Raw genomic sequence first — 19,226 nt, forward strand, 5'->3', positions numbered from 1 at the left:
GTCCCGATAAATTCTCGGGCGAACTACCGGGTTGGGTTTTCGAGGGAAAACCATTGGCTACGCTCGGGGTACATAAGCCCGATGCACGGGGTCGGATCGATCTCGTGGACCCCACACGAGACCTACATTGACAAGATAAAAACCGTGTGCAAATAGACCGATGGAAGCGGGTGCGACCAATATACTTGAGCTATTTATTCCTTAATCTTGATCATGCGTGCCCCGGCACTTCGGACACAGTCCGACGTTCCCGAGCCTTGTTCGGCGATGGATGTATGATGGGCCTGGGCCTGGGCCTGGGAGATATAAATCGAAATGTCCTTGAATTATACTATTACACAGTTCTGGACTCGGCCCATATCAGTTTCCATGAGCAAAATCAATCCTGAAAATTCATCTCCCCTTTCCATTCCGTGTCGTTACCAACTCAAGACCAGGCAACTTCTCCATAACTCTTAGCACCACAAAATATTTTAGTGGGATATGCGTTTTGTCCAAACCGTCGCCCATCTGTCGACACTTATATATCTCGTTGGATCGAGACTACCAGATGACAAATTTCCTTTTCTTTCCTGATTACGAAAAGGACATTAACAGCATTTTTTGAGAATCAGGACCTTGCTTTTACGAGTTTCTTTTTTCAAATCTTTATCGAGAGGAAAAAAAATGATACAATATCCACTGTTTAGGAAATTATTGAACTTGGCATGATCTATACAAGTAGTTCTAGTTCAAAATAGCTAGCAGGTTTGGTGTGAAAGTCCTGATGACCATAATACTACAGCTCCTCTTGTTAGATACATCTCCATAATGTAACTTCATGTGGTCCAACTAGCCACAGCGCTAGTGTTTCTAGAATAGTAATCGACGGTACAAAGTATTATTCTGTATCTAAGTAAAAGGTGATCGGTTCCCTAGTCTAACCTATATACGTGCCTGTGATTCTCCCGTCAATTCAATACCACATGATTGTGTGTTCATGCTTCGATAATTGAAGATGTCCACAAAGTGAATTTAGGTTGTTCGCCTTACTATGTTTCGGTTGACCAACAGTTATATGTCTATTCGATACCAGCATCAGCCAATTTGACTAAGCCCACCGATGGCATTCTGATTCTGGGATTAAGCCCACCATAATCAAAAGATGTAGGAGAGATGTTCGGGAGAGCTAAAGCACCAGTGGCGGTGATGATGATGTGTTGCTCGATTAGTCCATGATGCGTGCTTTGACTAAGAAATACAATTGCTCTTGCATCACCATTGCAGCAAGTCCATTCATCCTCGATAAAAGAAAGACGAAGACCAAACGAAAGTCTTGCGTCTTGAGCGACTTTTATGTCCCGTCAGGCCTAGTCTTACGTTCGAACCACTTTGGATGCCCTCAATCTACTCGCACCCTTCTTGTTACAGAGAGATAGAGCGCGCGAGAGAGAATATGGGATTGTGGTCATCATTCTGTTGCTGCTTCTACAATCCAGTTCGTGTCTCCGGCGATGTAGGCGACTCCCAGACGGAGCCCCTGAGAGCCGGTTTCTGGAAGAAGGAAAGTCGAGCGACCATACTTGTTCCTCACTTCCCCACCAAGATGAATTTCTCTCGCTTGTAGCCGATGCCGGAGACAAGGCATCCGCCTCTCAGACGCCTTCTTTCTTCGGTTTCAACTGTCTGTTCCGATTCGGAATAGGTTCGATAGGAGGATGTGAATTTGAAATTATGTGTTGATGTGTGTCATGCTGGGATACTTCTTTCTTGGCTTTTCTTTTCCACTCCTCTTCTACTAGTTCATTTCCCGGAATCAACCTTGCTTCGCATCAATAGCTACAAAATGAACCGCAAGTTAGCTCTGTCTGCTCTGCTTACACGTCCATCTGATGCTCATGCGATGGGAGCATGATGATTGAAATGTTAGTCCTTTATTTTCAAGAGAATGATGATTGATGGGTCATGGCATGCTCCCATGACTCATGATTGCAGTTGATATAAGGGTATCGAGCTTTTGAACTTCCTTGTGAATTGCAATTGATCAGGAATCCAGGTGTCGGCTTTCGGTAGTAATTTCACTCTCCTTTGTTTCCTAACACCGTGAAACTGCACTGCAGCTCCATTTCTTGGTCAATCAATTGAAGAACCTCTTAACATGACAAGCCAAGACTCATAACAGTAGTCCATCTGCTGACACTCAAATACATAATCAGAAGTGAAGCTCCGCGACGAATTGCATTTGGTAACACGATTCCCGCTCCACCAAGCTAGGCGGTACCAAAGCCCGATGGACTAATGATTGCAATGTCAGGAGGTTTAAGCCTTTTAAGGCAAAGATACCAAGAAAGTTTCTAGAATGAAATTTTCAATAAAATGCTGAAATATGACACTATTAGATCCAAAGGGGGCATAGAAGCTGCGCCAAATGTCTCAAACTTAACAAGGTCAAACAACTCTCGGGAGAAAAGAGCATATTTATTGAAAGCATTCATACAGGCTTGGCGACACAAAAAGATGGCTTAAGAGTATGACTTTACATCTCTCAAAGCAAAGATGTGATCAAGTAAATTTCACCGACCAGCTATAGTCTCCTCTCCAACGGCAGAATCAATCAACAAAGTCATGAATCAACAGTCGATTTCTTCTTGGTAGTGTACGGGTAGTACTCCTTGCCAGTATCTTTTCTTGTGGTCTGGCCACCAATGTCTAGAACGGCAGATGTGACTGCCAAAGCGGCTCCAGCAGAAATGGCCGAGGAAATGGTCTTTCCTGCGAATGCAGGTGTAAGTTTGAGACCTCCAAGTTAATCCAATAAACAGGATGGAGTCATAACTCACAAGTATAAGATGGTCACTGCAAGGACAGTAATAATCTATATTTCATTTTCGCAATCAACAAATGAAGATACTATATGGTGCTGCTGACTGTAAACCTGCCAACAAGAAAGTTGCATAGCAGCAGCACCATAAATGCAGGAAAGTAATCAATCCTCCATCAACCGCTGTGAATGCTACCTTGTGCAAAAGATTCAGAAAAACAACTCTGAGTTTTAAGGAACAAAAGCAACTGCCATGAGATTACAATCGGTGGAATATAGCTTTGTTTCTTTCTCTCTCAGTAAGTACCGTAAAGTGCATGCATTACTCATGTCATTTAACAAATGGTATCTGATGGCCAGAATAGGATGCTCTGACATCATATACAGAGAGGGTTCAAGTTTTGGGGTACAAAAGTAACACATTGACTCCATATGAGGGTGTCCATAGAATCGTAACAGTCTGGCCATAAAATAGAGTCATCTACTTCCTTAATCCACTAATGACCTTGCATAAGCAGAATCACTTCAGACTGAGAAGTAAAGAGCAGTATCGAACAATGAAAAAGAGAAATGGTCGTTTTTGGCTAAAATGATGATGAGTGTTCTTTCTCAACTCACCTTCCAGCCAAACCACACCACCACACCACACCACAACCACCCCCCCCCGTGGCTCTCTCTCTAAGTTTCAAGTACCAGTTCTACCTCTATGCAGAAGATGAAATAGGCCCTAAAACCAAAAGCTTTTAAAGAAAAAAACTTGAGCATGCAAGTGAACAGAACAAGGCCACTTCCACTTAAGAAGTTGTTTTTGTCAACAAGAAGTACACAATATAAACTAATGCTTGTGTTATGCAACTAGGATACGAAGGAGCTTAACCGGAATGTTGGAGTCAAACCTAATAAGGAACTTGTTCCTGGGTGAGTTCTCATCTCATAAGCTGATGACTAAGCATAAATAGACAAAGGGTGAAGGAAGTGTCACAAATTCAAGGCGCAAAGAGCAAAGACTTTTTTAATCGGTAGATACCCACTAACATTCTCATCCTTCACAGTATTCCTCCCCATCAAGTGAGATACTAACTGGAACTGGAACAAAACATCTAAGCTTAGTGTAAAAGTCAAAACGGTCCGGTTGATACTATTCTTTCAAGCTCTATAACACAAGAAATTACTCAGGCCAAACATTTCTGCTCTAGAAATATTCAGCAACCATCTGCCAGAGAGCTATTGGGAACCAAAGTTCACGAGAATCGCGCAGGCCCCATAACGAGCCTCACTTTGTTGCCAAAAGCATTGCTCATGAAAGTCACCAGCTTAAAAGTATTAAATCAAGCCCACTGCAAGAATATTAAATCTTGCCACCAATGCATACATTCACATGCTTCTATTGTACACTACACACACAAAGAGGAGGAACTAAGTGGTTTAAAGGGAGAACTATGTCAGCATTTCAATACATTTGACCAACTATACAAAGGGACTAGGATAAGTCAACAAACATAAAAAGTCACACAGTATGTAAACTTCAGCATAGCCGGTAAAAAACTGAGAAAGCATTGCTTGGAAAGCAGCACGAAAGACTTGTCAGTCAGAGCCGTGGCATGAGAGAGTTTGTGCAGGTAACAATATTTAGAGTACTAAGATCAGCTCAACAATTTCACTGATGATTATTTTAGAAGGAATGGCTCAATCAAACCATCAACAGAGAGTGAAAAGCATAATTTACACGTGATAATTGGTCCCTGATCATGTATGTGAATACAATCCCAATGTGGCTTCAATACTCCACTACATGTATTGGAAGCAGACGTGACCGAAACAGATAATATGCCAATATGACGAGCGCACTTACCTTTATAACCAAGGATAGTAGCCCCAGCAACGAAACCGCCGACAGCTCCATTGATAAAGTCCCTTTTCATCCTCTGATGCTCCAACACCTGCTCTACCCCGATGTAAACTCCACCAATAGCAGCAAATGTCATTCCATAATTACCCATCATCCTTAACGTCCTCAATAGCCCGGGAAGGGCGACATTTCTCTCGACACGAGGCACGTCGTGCCAAGTAGCGACGATGGTCCCCCAAATCGTTCCGGCAGCCAAACCCGTGGTCGCGCCCTTGATTACTTTCATCGTAGGAGTGTTCTCATCCTCCAAGTACCTACGTTCAGCAGGGTCCATGACTTTCTTTCAACTGCACACGCATTCAGCATTTGATAAGAACAAACAGAAAAAAACGAATCGCAGAGGAAACAAGGCCCCCAAAAAAAATGACCCTCACGGAAGACAAACAAAAAAAAATTCCTGCGCAGAAACAGAGCCTCTCTCAATCTGGCCTGAACACCAAAAACGAGAAGTGGTCTTTCCATGACCTTTGACCCAATAAAAAAGACTGATCACATTACAGCTTGGTCATAAAATCCGAGGAATGAGAGGTCAAATCTTCTCCTTAAAATCACAGACCAGTAATTGCACAGCTCAAAATGACGAATGCCCCCAGCCAAGCAGCCCAATTTTTTGAAGAATCCGACACTGCGAATGCCGATCAGGATGTCGGGCTTCAAAAGGTCCGGTTTTGCTTTGACTAAGAACCAGGGGCCCATAAAAAAAAGGGACAAAGCAGCAAGTGAATCAGCCGCGGAACGATCGAGTCAAACCTCAAATTCACGCCAATCTAACCTAGAAAATGTCGTGGCAATAACAAATTCCAACGGTTCGATTTGAAGCTAAGGCACGAGCGCGAATTGGGAACGGATCGAATAGGCTGCGGGCGGGCCGAGCGTACCTTGTTCGATCAGAGCTTCGGAGAGAGCAGAGCAAGCGCTGCGCACTGCGAAGAAGAAGAAGAAGAAGAGCAGCAGCTGCTTCTGAAATCTCCCGAGGACTTTCTCAATTCACTCCCTCAGGAGCTTGAGTATCGTGCCTAATGACAATTATACCCTCCCTTTTTTTTATTTCTATAACATATCCATTAATCAATTTTTTATTTTTTTTTGCTTTTGAATGAATATTGCGGATAAAAAAAAAATACTTATGAAGCAGAAAGTGAACCCGTCGTGGTAAAAATAATCTTTTGTGAGTCATGATAAAGAAACTAATAGTTTGTTTTTTTTTAGAAAATTTAATTGTCTGAAAATATTTTTTCTTATTTCCAGGGCATTCAATACTTCCGAGAAAATTGAGCAAAGAAAGGGTTTCTTATGCTTTATCTCGGAAAGGATGGTGGCGGATGGTTTAAATAATATATATAATCATTATGCTAATTTTACTAACTCTGAACAAAGGATTATTATTTTTATGGCTCAATCAAATATATTTTGAAGAAAAAAAAATAAGACAATACGCTAACTTTACACCAGGCACCTCATCCGTTTTGAAAATGGAAGCAAACCTGCAGGCAATTTGCTTTGGGCAAACCGGCCCTAAAACTTCGTCTAACGAAGAAACTTGATCATGGTCATTGGCCCGTGCTCTATCTTTTAGATGAAGGACAGAGTTTCTGAACAACACTAACCTCATAATGCTCAAATAAACACGAGTCAAAATCTAATAGGCGGCCTACATATAAGATTATTAAGATAAGTGCATTCAAAGTCCTAAAATTTGTCACGAAAGTGTAATTGAGTCCTAAAACTTTCAAAAAGTGCAAACAATTCCTCAAACTTGTCACGAAAGTGTACTTGAGTCCTAAAATTTTAAAAAAGTACAAACAAATCCTAAAACTTGTCCAATTGGTTCAATTAAGTCCTTCCATTGATTGTACTTTTTGAAAGTTTTAGGACTTGTTTCCACTTTTGTGACAAGTTTTAGGACTTGTTTGCACTTTCGTGACAAGTTTTAGGACTTATTTGCACTTTTTGGACAAGTTTTAGGACTCAAGTGCATTTTTATGACAAGTTTTAGGACTCAATTGCACTTTTGTGATAAGTTTTAGGACTCAATTGCACTTTTGTGACAAGTTTTAGGACTTCTAGTGCACTTATCCCAAGATTATTTACAATGGAATCAAACTTGCGTCGTACACCTTGTCTATAAACAGTCATATTTCTTGAAATAAAGCAGAGGACAGGAATCTGTACTCTTCTTCCTGGAAACAACTGTGAGCAGTTATTGATGATGAAATTTGTCTATGGCAATTCCTCTATTAACCCTGATGAAAACATCAGTTGAAGAGATCTAATTGCAGACTATTTGCGGTCATTGAATAAGAGAAACCACTTCTCTCTCTCTCTCACTCCACTTCCTTCACCACTCTCTCTATCCTTCTGTTTGCACACTTGTACGAGTTCATTGACCCAAGAAAAGAACGGCGTTTTGCTGTTTCCTTGAGCTCATGCACTTGCCACAAGTTGGGATCAAGTACTTGCTTTCTGAAGTCTTTGTGCTGGTAGTAGTCGAAGCAAAAGGTACATCTCTAGCTCATGATGATCCTGCTCTTACTTGGTACCTTGATAAACCACTTCAGGGGTGACTACATGAAGAGAAGATGAAAGGGAGGTTCACTCATATTCAAGAATTATCGAGAGTGGGTGCTAATACAATCCTGCAGAAGCAATCCCACAATCCATCGTGCAATTCCGTGCGAGAAACATTAACTGCGAAAACCTATGTAGAACTCGCCCATTTTTTTTTCTGTTTCAGAAAGCAAGATTTATTGGAAGTGTTCTTGACATGATGGACCCAAATGAAAACAAAAGAATGGTTTTTGTAGACTCATTGAGAAGTACGATCAGATGACCAGCTACTTGTTGCAGGTGAGGCCACAAAGCGCGTGCGGGTGGAGCGGAAGGATCTTTCATAAGGTTCAAGGTCACCGCCGTATGTGGCATTGCCTTCTGTGATGCCGATCCTTTCCAGCATATACAACAGAGATTCAACTACTTCGTACATTGCCGGCCGGAATTCCTTCTCAGGCTGTACAGAAAGATACACAAAAGCAAAAAAAAAGTTATTCACTACTTGAACTATGTAAGAATTGATGACGGAGCACCATATCCTCGGTTCTTTCCTTCATTTATAAATACAGAGAAACTGGTTCTTGAACTATATATTTAGTGCAAATTAATCTTTACAGGAACAGACTTTGCATTGTTCTATGTATATTTCCAATTGCTTGAGTAAGAAGCATGACACCTACCCGTATGCAGACGGATATGATATCAGCCAACCGGGAGAGAGCCCGAAAGCTGAGTGTTCCTTCAAAGCTTTTATCGACCATCTGCTCCAAGCAATCACGGTCATGAAGCCGGGATGAAGCCCATTTCACCAGATATTTTTCTTCCCTAGGTCTTGAACTGTGTGAAAAGAGACGAGACAACTGAGAACTAGGAGTAAAGATCCGTTTGGGCCCCCCATCCCCCAAAAAAATATTCACCCCCTTCACCTGTCGAAAGGTCTCCTCCCAGTTAACAGCTCCAGAAGCAGCACCCCGAAGGCATAGATATCACACTTAGTGTTGTCAATGCCTGGTTGACCGTGTTCAGGTGCGATATAACCGGTGTCTCCAATAGCAATTTCAGAAGCCTAGTTGCATTATCTTCCAGTTAATAGAGTGAATTTAATTTCTATTCCAGTCATTTGATTGCAATTCTGGTCAAAGCATTTGCAGTAAATGAAGAGGATTTTCATCAAATCCCTAACTTCTCAAATTATGTCAAGCACAAGTAATATCTGCCCAAGTCACTGAATCCCGTCCAATGCTACAAAAATATTCATTGGATGCAATGTAATATCAATTATGCGTGTACCTTAAGCTTGACGGTACTGCTTGTAAGTGGCCTCAGAACAGAAACTCCGCAATCACATATACGTGGCCTGAGTTCCTCGTCAAGCAAAATATTGCGAGCCTTTAGATTGCCATGAGAAACGGGAGGTGAAAATGTGGAGTGCATGTAGCTGAAAAATCACAGACCACAAGAGAAAGATCACTGTTTAGGATGAGATGTTCGAGGCCAAGAGGATGTTAATGTCCTAGACATCACAGGATCCTGAAGCACTCTGCACATGATTGATTAGTCAGCTGCATGATCACCAAAAGCCACTACTGAACAATCCTGACGAGCATGGACCAGTTGTCTAAAACTCATGTTTTCTGTGCAGCTGTCAAAACTTTGAGCTTGTAGGTTAAAAATCTTTTTAAGGCCATAAGAAACACTCACTCTAATGCCTGAGCGACTCCAAGGGCAATCCGAACACGTGAACTCCATGATAGAGGCTTGTACTTTCCGCCATGCAGAGCATCTTCGAGGGTCACATATCTCACGTACTCATAGACCAGCAAATGCCGTCCAAGTCCTGTACAATAACCTATGAGTGGAATGATGTTTGGGTGCCTCAATCTGCAGACAGAGCAGATCACATCCAAGAATTGTTCTTCTTCCTGGAGAGACAGTGATGCCATGTTGATGTTCTCCACGGCCAATATCTAACAAAGGAAAGGAAATTATATTCAAACTTTCATTGGTGCTATTTCACCACTACAATCATGTGAATTTATGTGTGGTTTGACCTGGCCATCAGGTAGCTTAGCCTCGTAAACAGGGCCAATGGATCCTTCGCAGATAAAGTTCTCTTCACTGAAGCATTTTGTGGCGAATTGAAGTTCTGCAGCATTGTAAATCTTCACACATTCAAGGGCTTCGCATTTCCTGGAAAAGCTTTTTCTATTTCCTTTACCCGCAAGGAGAGCAAGAGGTACAGGCCTTGCGCTAACAGTTGGTGGTGGGATACAAGGCAAGATTGGTGGGCTCTCTTCTGTCATGGAGAAGTTCATTTTCAGGAGGGAATAGATAATTAATGGGAATTTTCAGGAATTCATCCATACATAGCAGAGATTTCAAAACGTTAAAAAATATCTGAACTTCGCTAGCATATCCTTGAAACTTTAACAGGAGTTCACCTCCGACAGTTCTGAGGGATATAGAATGGAACGAGCTATTGGGTCTGTCCAAGAGTTTATCTTTCTGAGCACGAGCTCGATGAATTTGGATTGCAATTACAAGAGCTGCACAGCTTGCTACTAAAGTGCCTCCACCGGCGATGCATGCAATTCCACCAGGGCCCCATTTTCCCTTCTTGTGCGAACGTGGGTTAAGAGAGGGATAGTTCTCAACAGCACTTGACTGTGATGTTGGAGGACTACTAACGTTACTTTGGAGAGACATATTTTGAAAAGGAAAGTTCCATGGTGGAGATTCAGCTCCATGGAAGTTATTTCCGCCGATCCTTACAAATGTATATGGAAAAAATCAATTAATTTTGTCTCTCATATGCCACCAGCGCATAAAGAGAATGATGACTGAACTGAAAGTTTGATGACTCACCATAGATTTGGTATGTTCTGGAAACTCTTAGGAATGACACCACTGAAGTGATTGTCTTGTATATCTCTGACAACAGAAGTGTGAACAAGAAATCAAAAAAATGGCAGCGCGAGGCAGAAAAGACATCAAGAGGAGGCTATAATGAACCTACAGGTTGATTAGAGGAAGGTTAGCCAGTAAGATCACTGCTCCAGTAAATCCATTATTCTGCAGGAACCTGTAAATTAAACCATAATATCATATGAATGCGAACTGATAAATGGTGAGGCATGCATCAGCTGAAAACATTATATGGAATGATAACTCTCACAGTCCAGTAAGATTTGTCAGAGACTGGAACGAACTTGGCAGATCCCCAGTGAAGTTATTGTCTGAGAGATCCCTGTGATTGTACAAATTACTTCCATTAAACGAAAAAGGGTCGATAAGAAACTTGAATCATTAGTGAGCATTGAATCTTTGTAGCTCATGGCAGGGGATCATGCAACCAGAAACACAGGGAGCAATCAAAGATTTATTAACAAATTAGCAGAAAGATGAATGGCCCGAATATGGTATTTGTGAATAAGACAATCCGTTGTGCTAAATACTGTCGGGATTATCTAATTCCATGTGTTCCAAACAACACAGAGAAAATTTGGTTAAAAAGGACAACAACACAGAGACAAGAAAATCAGGAATTCAGGATTAGTAGGACAATCCGAATCTGAATTGTTGATCGACCTACATTTCTTTTAAATTCAGCATTCCAATGAAAACATTGCCAATAGATCCAGAGAACAAATTGTGGCTCAGATTCCTGCAAGGAAGTACTTGGATATAAGGATGATTCAAGCATGAAAGAAAGCTTGTTCTAAGCAGGCAGTTGAAATAAGATCGTACAGGTGCCGTAGATTTTTCAAGGAAGGTAATGAATGTGGAATGCTTTGGATCAACTTGTTGCATGCTAAGTTGCTGCACTTGCAAGGACCAACATCAGTGCGGGAATTAATAAAGCAGCTGTTCCATTTCTACTGAGGCCAATGACCAATTAGTAATACCAAATTTGACCGGAGAAAAAAACTGAAATCGTACAGATGAGTAACATTAGGAGGTAAACCATAGGGGATATCACCCTGAATGTTGTTGGAGCTCATATCCCTGGCAAAATAGCAGACAAACATCTTTTATTACGACTTCTGTAGTAAAACCTAACTTTTATCTTGCAAAGGCTGCTTACAGTTGCTTCAAATTGTGGAAATTATAAAGCTGGTCTCCTAGAGAACCACTCAAGTTTAGTCCATTGAGTTTACTGCACAAAGAAGTGACCAATGTGAAATCAAAAGCACGGTCTAAGGACAACACAATGTCTTTATGATCCATACGAGCCAGAAAGAAATTGTATCGTCTATGGAGTTGAACTGCGTTACAGGTAAATCACAGACGAGCCAGAGCATGCCACTCCTGTCCATGATTCCTCACATGGATCCCCACCATCCGATCTCCAGCCTTTCAGCTGTGAAGGGTAGTTCAAGGCTGCATATAGCCCATGAAGCGTTGTAGCTGCATAGACAACAGAGAAGGAAAAAGCAACCCAATGACGAAATTAACTGAAATTCCATGCAAAAAGCTGAAAGCATAACCAAGTCAAAGAAAAAACCAATTCAGACTGTCAGGCAAACAATCAGACAATCTGTAATTCCCATTACTCATATCTCCAAACATAAGAAACCCGGTCATCTTTAGTCTTAAATAGCATCAGATGTCCCCAGCAGGCTCACAATTTGCTGAACAGCAACTACCCTTGGGAAGCTTAGGTCGTATGACAAAAGGTGGTAATTGCTATCAAGGCAGAAAGATCCAGCCAATAATTTGATTCGATTCAATATGGGCCACATGATCATTTTGCAGTGGACTTGAAGAGTCTCAAAATGTAATTCTAAGGTCCAACGAAACCAAGTAAAAGATAACCCAAAATTCTTGTTAGTCAAAAGGGCATATCCAGAAAAGACCTGTGACTTCAAAATATGCACCTCGCCTTCAAAAGTCCACGTCCCTCAGGGCGTAAACATTACTGGTTTGTTCTTCTTGTAAGACTAACGAAACAAAAATTTGACACCTCTTAGCTCTAACCTTTGCAACCAGACAGAGAGATAACGCCAATCAATGCTAAAGCAAGATAACCTTGCGATGCTATAAATAGCTCAAGATGGATCGTCGAATAATAAGTACCATCAAGAGGATCTGTGAATGCAGAAGCCGGCAAATCCAGTGATGCCGAGAACACAGCCAAAACGAGAAGCAAAATCAGGCGGCGTATCGCCATCCCTCCCGGAAATTGAGTCCTCTTGAGCCAATATGCAGCAGGACCGTCGTCTTTGTCCGTTTCTTGGGAATTCCGGTGAATTTTGCGAGCGTCGGGACCTTCAAATGCACACGCACACACCAACTCGATGAACAACAAAGACGAAAGTCACTCTGCTACAGAAAGCGGCAAAGATTTGCAGTAAGTTTCACCTATCTAATCCTTCTTCAAGAGATGACGCTTGAAGATGGGAGGAGCGAGAGATGCTGCAATGAAGCGGCTCAAACTTAATGCGGAAGAACTCGTACCACCCGCAATCCGCGAGAAGCAGCGAAGAGAAATGGAGGAACATAACGAAAAGAGAAAGGTCTCGTGCGTACCGTGATCGAAGAAGCGAAAAGCTCTGTGGATTGTGAAGGATGGAGGAAGATGAAGATGGCAGAGTTCGGTCTTGAAGAAATTATATGGAAGTTTGAGGTCACTTCTCAGTTGTTTCTCCGCCTACGTCGACGACTCGCTGCGTAAAACGGTTTATGGAGTTCGGTTTTGGCAGTTGCGCGCCAAGGCCTGGGGTTTGTTTCCGGTGGGATCGCTCGCACGGATCTCACCCATACATCCGCAATTTTTCATTCATATTTTCAAGAAAGATCTGGGGGATAGAAAATTGTATCCAGAGGTCAGATTCGATCCATAGGTACGAGGTTCGTGAGTCCATCACCGCGGCCCCCACCAAGATACTAGCAACCTCGAAAAACAGGTGACCCTTTTACCACTTAATCAACCTTCTTAAAAGCTGAGTTCGAGTCGGGCCACATCCAACTCCACTTATCATCAAAGTCAAAAGTTGTAACTCTGCCCGCTCGCCCAATACGCGGGCTACATCATCTCCTCCATTGCCGTCCGTGTCCGTCCTAACGTAAATGACCGCTCGTCAGTTGTGAACGTCGTCATCATCATCTCGTCAGTTGTGAACGTCGTCATCATCATCGATAAGGTCTCTTGCCGGTCAATGACTAACCACGATACCGTCGTCACGGTCGGTGACTAACCATCTTTCTCCACATTTCTACCGTGTGAGCATCCAAATATGGAGAAACAAACGCTATTTCATGCGAAGACGCTGTAAAATGACAAGAAAAACGATGCCCCTTGAAAAAGTATTCAAGAAAACCAATGCCATCATGTTCTATTCGGGCTGATCAATTGACCAACTTGGCACATGTAGGTGTCCGGAAGAGCAAACCAGGTATCTCCTCAACTTCAGTATATACGTGAAATCTCGCTAGACGTTTTCAAACTGAACGCCACGCCTCTTGAAGGACCGAAGTTGAAACGGATCAATCTCAACTGATCAATCCCAACTCCTTCCTTCTTAGATTTTCTGGACCTGGAATGATAAAATGATCTGATGGTCGACAGCAAAATCAGAGCGAGCACGACATGTAATGTCGGCACATCACCACACATGCTCATGTGTGAATCCACTCGTGCTGTGATTTGCTATAAGTTCCTCTGGCACGAATTCGCACGACACTGTGTGTACGAATGCTGCTATGACAAGCAATTTCCCCCACATGGAGAGCGGAACTACAAAGTAACCACGGTAGTTCGTGATTGCATAATAATACACAACCAAGAGTCCAGTTGTCATCCGATAGCATGTGTTCAAAGACAAAAGCGAAGTCTAAGTTCAAGTTAAGGCCAATGGCCTTAATAGAGACAAAAATCATGTCAGGTGTTCATCAAAAACGAAAAGAACATGCAGTCTTATGCAGAGAACTCCGCAATGCAAGAGAACCCAACTTAAACATGATTGGGTCACCTAGAGCGACCAGTGAGTCTGGTGCGAGGAATCATAAGCCCTCGAGGGATCAAGCTCCATGAATTGCCTCCTGCTCTGTTGAGACAACTCCATGTCACCAGAGAACTGATTGTTAAGTGGCTGTGAGAACTGGCCCAAGCCCAGATCAGCAGCTAGACCAATGGAGCTCCCACCGGCTTCGTCGCCCTTGAAGGCCCATGCGGAGCCAGGACTGGTGAAGTGAATGGCCGAACTATGAGGAGGCATTGACTGAGCCAGGGTCGAGCCCTGGGGGTGCACCATGTGGTTCGACCCGAGAGGTGACGTCTGGTTTGTGGGGCCCCATGGTTGATTTGACAGAAGAGAGAGAGCACAGCTTGAGTCAGCTACTCCAGTGAAGCATTCGCCAGGAGGAATCCCAGGAGCAGGGAAAGCTGTCGTGCCACCGGATGAGCACTGCAGGAAAAGGTCAGGGGGAGGGTTCTCAGGACTGCTCTGCCACGGATGAGGATAGAGCTTTCCTGGTCCAGGGATTAGATCTCCAGGCGTCGTGCGCTCAGACAAACGTGGAACTGACCATGCATGCTTCGGGTATGCTGTGAAATCCATCAGAAAACCACTCACTCTGGTGGTGTTCTCTGTCCATGCAAGCATCAGAAATTTGTACTCATATCACCAACACAGGGATATAAATATATGTCTTCCTATTTGTGAGAAATGTGCACCAAAGAAAGAAAAGAGAGGGTCGGGAAGGGGATGGTGCTAACCAAATATAGAGGATGGCAGTCGCCCATAGCGAGAGGATAGTAGCGATCCAGGTGGGGGCTTCCTCCGGCGCTCATTGTGACCAGCCAAACGTCTACGACAGCTTCGTTTTCCTTGGTCAAATTCAGTAAGCTGATGGAATCTGTGAAGAGACTAGTAGAGGACATGTCAATACATAAAACATGAAAAGCAGTATGTAATCATCTTCAATAAGCTAAACATCAAGTAGAACGAAAGCAAGAGAAGCACGGTGAGTTCTATCCCACCTCTCAATAGGTTACAGCAGAATCTACAAATACAACACTAGCAGTTGAATGAAGTCAAGGCTTGCTTATAGCAAAGGAAAAGCCGGATTCCTTAACTTAAGCACTCATTTACGCTGCCCCGAGAGAGAATCTTCTCAACAGAGAAAGAGTCAAGAATTCAAGCAGGCACATATTGTTGACTAGAAAGTTCAAAACAAGTGCAACCAAGCAGTAGAAACAGCTCACTTCAAAATAGGCACAACATAGCAGAGCTAGCTCAAAACAAAACTTGCTATTTGGTCCAAGAACCTACCATAGCCAATCTAAAGTTTAATCAAAGTTTACATATATGATACACGTGATCAAGACTGTAACCTAGATACCGCAGGCCTAACATAAAACTGAATTTTAACTGTAACACCAAAGTAGACTGACAAAGCCAAATGCTTTGTAAGCACACAACATGCACTTAATTGAAAAAAACTGAAAGAATGAACTCTGAAGCATTAGCTTCTCTAATTGATTCTCACCATACATCACTCACTGCAAAACAGCTCATAGCATAACCAGCAGAGGAACCAGAACTTCAACCCATCGGAGAGATGCTTTTGGCACCAAATATCAAATAGAGCAACAATGAGGATTCACCTGTTTATTATTGTTAAGGGTACCTATATTTTTCCAGTTTGACATTCCTATATGACTTTTCTATCTCACCTCTACTCAAGTTGCTTTCACTTTTACAAAGCAAGTAAATCACGACGAAAAAATGTAAATGCAATTTCTGCCGAAAAACGCAATATTAGCACATGAATCTCAAAAAGACAGATCATAATGCACCAAGTATAGAATGCGGCTGATCTGAACCCCTCGTTGGTAGCATTAAACCGATAGTACAAGCCAAAGTCTCTGGTCTAACAGCATCCACGACCTCCCAAGGACTTTTCCAATTTAGCGCTTCTTCCAACAAACTTATGGCTTGTTCATTCATTACCAAGCAACACTTGAGTTTATCAACGATGCGAGAGTTTATTCGCCTTTGCTTAATGAATCAACATGCAGAAGCTTTCACTCACAATCTTGCATCAAAGCCTCATCTTAACATATATTGCACAATACTACCTCCCCTTCTCTTTGCTGTAATTTTTCCTACTTAACCTAAAAAAGACAAAGGATATTATAACTAGTGCGGGCATTTCATTACAACAGATTGCTGCATGAAAGAAGAAAGCACAAAATTCATTTCATGCAAAAGCGAACTGACAAATTAATGGAGACAATACAACGGTACCATCCACAGAAACAATGAGTTCAATCAGTCAATTGTTTGTTGCTATTTCAACAAAAGCATACTTATCAGATAATGTTGGATATTTTATCTTCACATGGAAATGCATTGTTTGCAATTCATGTAGCATCTCATGGAGAATTTAACAATGCATATCACCGTTCCTGGATATTGGCTGCCATTCTAGTTAGCACAGCCAACTAAAACATGGAAAGCCAAAAAGCATTCTGCTGTAATCTGATAACTAAATGGATAATACCTCATATGTCGATGGAGAATTCTTAAGGTATATACGATCAAATGCATTTCAATTTTCTTCACTGATTCTGTCAATGACAGGAGCAATACTCGATATAGTGAAGGAGCTGCTTATTGAGATGAGTTTTCCAATCCACACTTATGATGAAAGAAAAAAGAGCTGCTTACTAAGACCAGCTTTTAATCCACACTTATGACAAAAGAAGTCCAAAAAATTAAGGAACTAGAAGGAGCTCCACAACACATCAAGACAGGGAATCAAATTCCCCTCAAGAAAATACCCGAAAATGCCTAAGTGTATCCTTGTTGCACACTTCATTAATATGGAAGAAGAGAATCCAAAGATGTTTAGGAAAACAACAGAACTAAGGTTAGCAAGGAAACAATGACTCCTACAATCCCGTCAGAGGAGGAGCGAAGTAAATTCAGCATTTTCTGCTCTAATTCTGATGTTAACATTTGATAAAAATAATATTTCCGATGGGTGAAGTTGCAAAAGAGCAGAGAAAACGGCCAATAGTAATGGACACAGCAATGTCTAAGGAGGAGGAGCATCATAGATAAAATGAATTACCATAGCCTAAATACACCAACTAAGGCCGTTTGGAGGTTCTGGTCAAGAAGCGGGGGTCAAAACACATGTCGTAAATCAATTGTTGGTCTAAATGATTCAAGATTCCCTCATGCCTATCAGATTAATTCTAGACCGTGCAAATGTTTCTCATTAGGGACAAAAGATTCCAAGGGCCGGTGGAATATTAATGCTCGTGCTTGCTTTTTTTGAGCCGTCCAATAAACCGACGAGGACGGTTAACATCACCAAAAGATTCACAAAAGGTGTCTAAAGAGGCTTGAAAATGACCACACCAATTGGGCAGTACCACCAGAAACTACCGAAGCAGATGTAATAAGAACAAGCAGACAAACAAAAGGTACTGACGAGTTCTTCCTTTTCTATTCTCAGCCCCTCCTATAGGAATAAAAAGTCACGCGAGCACCGTTTTCCATCCAGGAAAAAGTAACCGCCGACGCCCAAGGCCTTCCAGCTACCAAATTTGAAAAAGAAAAAATCAAGTTGAGAAATGGAAAGCACCATACTTCCTTTGATGATGAGCAAAATAGCACCTTTGCACTAAAAGCAAGTCCATCGCAATCTCCAATCATAGCCAACAAACACTCAAACCGAAGATAGGTAGCTGCAATGTCAAGACCAACCCCCCGAGTAAAGATGCCCAGAGTTGAAACCCAGTGCCAAAGTCTAAGAACAGGCAAGCCCCCCTAATCAAGCAGATAGCTTGTCACTAGCAACGAAGACAGAGAAAACCGATTACGACTCTCGACTAAACCGAACCTTAAATCAAGCGGCTAACTTGTGAACAGGACAAGAAACAAAAGACGCAAAAATCAATCATTACTGTCAACTAAAACTGAACCATTAATCAAGCAGCTCATCTAACTCCCAGCACGCCAACTTCAACAAACCTCAAGAAGAAGCATACCCAACAAGATAGATGCTGGAACAAACAAAAAACACACAGTACGAGGTTTAGGTTCGAATAAGCGCAAAGACCTCAAATTGGGGGAAATAGATAGGAACCAAGAACAGGAGACACGAGGGTAAGAGAGAGAGAGAAAAAAAAAAGTATCAAAGCATCGTCTTTGACCTGCTACACTGCTGGCAGAACCTCTGCTCGATGCCGGCGACGATGACGGTGGCGGACTTGGAGTGCGCGCCACAGACCTTGTGCCTGGAATAGTAAGCCTTGGCATCGCTCAGATCCACCCGGCATCCTTCCACCTGGCACCTCGGGGGCTGCCCTCCCTGGATCGCCCCGCAGCCGCCGCCGGAGGCCCTCACCTTCTTCGGGGGAGTGCCCGACCCGGGCGGCGCGGGCGCGGCGGAGGAGGAGCCGCCGCCGGGGGGGTGCTTGTGAGGGGGAGGAGCGGCGGCATTACTGCTGTTCTGGAAGTAGATTTTCTGGCCGAACTTGAGGCCGTTGAGGGACTCGAGCGGGGGAGGAGAAGAGGACCCGGACTCGGTCGTCCACGAGCCCGAACCCATGTCCATGAGCCAAGAGGGTCTCTAGTGCCCATTCATCGGAGCTTCCTGGGTCGTCGTCGTCGTCATCAGTTTGCCGTCGTCTCCGTGCGCCTGCGCTCTAGAGAGAGAGAGAAAGAGAGAGAAAGATGAGGAAATGGGTTGGGGGTGGTGGTGGAGGACGAGAGGGGGGGTTTTTAAGAGTGATGAAAAGTGGGGAGACGACAGTGGCCCATGCCAGCCATCTGGTTTAATGGTGGTGGTGGTGGTACAAAAGAGAAAGTTGTGCAGAAAGAGAAAGAAGCCCAAATAACAAAACAAAAATAATTGGGGGGGGGAGGGGGAGGGGGAGGGGGAAGGTGTGCTAGAGAGAGAAAGGAGAGGAGAGAGAGGGAGAGTGGCAAAAAGGGTGACCAGTCCCTC

At 42.9% G+C, this 19,226-nt stretch overlaps 3 protein-coding genes and 1 long non-coding RNA gene across 5 annotated transcripts; 1 reads left to right on the top strand and 3 right to left on the bottom strand.

The window, feature by feature from the left end:
* Window positions 1–2,330: 2,330 nt before the first annotated feature.
* Window positions 2,331–5,702, bottom strand: LOC115674756 (outer envelope pore protein 16-3, chloroplastic/mitochondrial). The gene is made up of 3 exons (XM_030597255.2): window positions 5,588–5,702; window positions 4,653–4,996; window positions 2,331–2,751 (listed from the first exon to the last, which is right to left on the bottom strand). The coding sequence occupies exons 2-3, from the start codon at window positions 4,981–4,983 to the stop codon at window positions 2,603–2,605; spliced, it is 480 nt and encodes a 159-aa protein (XP_030453115.1). The 5' UTR covers window positions 4,984–4,996; window positions 5,588–5,702; the 3' UTR covers window positions 2,331–2,602.
* A 1,291-nt stretch (window positions 5,703–6,993) lies between these two features.
* On the top strand, window positions 6,994–7,694 carry LOC130134920 (uncharacterized). Its single transcript, XR_008814447.1, has 3 exons — window positions 6,994–7,113; window positions 7,163–7,208; window positions 7,557–7,694. It is a non-coding gene; the product is annotated as an uncharacterized LOC130134920 (long non-coding RNA).
* LOC115674748 (protein STRUBBELIG-RECEPTOR FAMILY 2) lies at window positions 7,290–13,360 on the bottom strand. 2 transcript variants are annotated; one of them, XM_056302908.1, is made up of 18 exons: window positions 12,789–13,360; window positions 12,621–12,674; window positions 12,336–12,527; window positions 11,534–11,666; window positions 11,344–11,415; window positions 11,199–11,264; window positions 11,007–11,078; window positions 10,852–10,923; window positions 10,435–10,506; window positions 10,276–10,341; window positions 10,125–10,190; window positions 9,701–10,026; window positions 9,311–9,552; window positions 8,961–9,226; window positions 8,550–8,697; window positions 8,186–8,325; window positions 7,940–8,096; window positions 7,290–7,716 (listed from the first exon to the last, which is right to left on the bottom strand). In XM_056302908.1, the coding sequence occupies exons 3-18, from the start codon at window positions 12,427–12,429 to the stop codon at window positions 7,516–7,518; spliced, it is 2,193 nt and encodes a 730-aa protein (XP_056158883.1). In that variant the 5' UTR covers window positions 12,430–12,527; window positions 12,621–12,674; window positions 12,789–13,360; the 3' UTR covers window positions 7,290–7,515. The 2 variants fall into 2 exon arrangements, with proteins under 2 accessions (XP_056158883.1, XP_030453107.1); XM_030597247.2 differs by having other exon boundaries at window positions 9,311–9,555.
* A 638-nt stretch (window positions 13,361–13,998) lies between these two features.
* On the bottom strand, window positions 13,999–19,149 carry LOC115674746 (squamosa promoter-binding-like protein 9). The gene is made up of 3 exons (XM_030597245.2): window positions 18,430–19,149; window positions 14,977–15,116; window positions 13,999–14,847 (listed from the first exon to the last, which is right to left on the bottom strand). The coding sequence occupies exons 1-3, from the start codon at window positions 18,831–18,833 to the stop codon at window positions 14,231–14,233; spliced, it is 1,161 nt and encodes a 386-aa protein (XP_030453105.1). The 5' UTR covers window positions 18,834–19,149; the 3' UTR covers window positions 13,999–14,230.
* Between the last annotated feature and the right edge of the window lie 77 nt (window positions 19,150–19,226).

This window comes from Syzygium oleosum, unplaced genomic scaffold (genome assembly GCF_021117445.2).
Source record: "Syzygium oleosum isolate NSW1041296 unplaced genomic scaffold, Sole_v2.1 Sole_v2.25, whole genome shotgun sequence".
Classification (NCBI taxonomy): Eukaryota; Viridiplantae; Streptophyta; class Magnoliopsida; order Myrtales; family Myrtaceae; genus Syzygium; species Syzygium oleosum.

Coding starts and splice junctions, on each gene's coding strand:
- LOC115674746 (XM_030597245.2), bottom strand. CDS start 18,833: ATGGACATGGGTTCGGGCTCGTGGACGACCGAGTCCGGGTCCTCTTCT. Junction 15,117..18,429: donor TTCTGCCAGCAGTGTAGCAG/GTCAAAGACGAT, acceptor GTCTCTTCACAG/ATTCCATCAGCTTACTGAAT. Junction 14,848..14,976: donor ACTGCCATCCTCTATATTTG/GTTAGCACCATC, acceptor TTGCATGGACAG/AGAACACCACCAGAGTGAGT.
- LOC115674748 (XM_030597247.2), bottom strand. CDS start 12,429: ATGGCGATACGCCGCCTGATTTTGCTTCTCGTTTTGGCTGTGTTCTCG. Junction 11,416..11,533: donor GGCTCGTCTGTGATTTACCT/GTAACGCAGTTC, acceptor TTCTTTGTGCAG/TAAACTCAATGGACTAAACT. Junction 8,698..8,960: donor GGAGTCGCTCAGGCATTAGA/GTGAGTGTTTCT, acceptor GTGATTTTTCAG/CTACATGCACTCCACATTTT.
- LOC115674756 (XM_030597255.2), bottom strand. CDS start 4,983: ATGGACCCTGCTGAACGTAGGTACTTGGAGGATGAGAACACTCCTACG. Junction 2,752..4,652: donor TACTATCCTTGGTTATAAAG/GTAAGTGCGCTC, acceptor CTGCATTCGCAG/GAAAGACCATTTCCTCGGCC.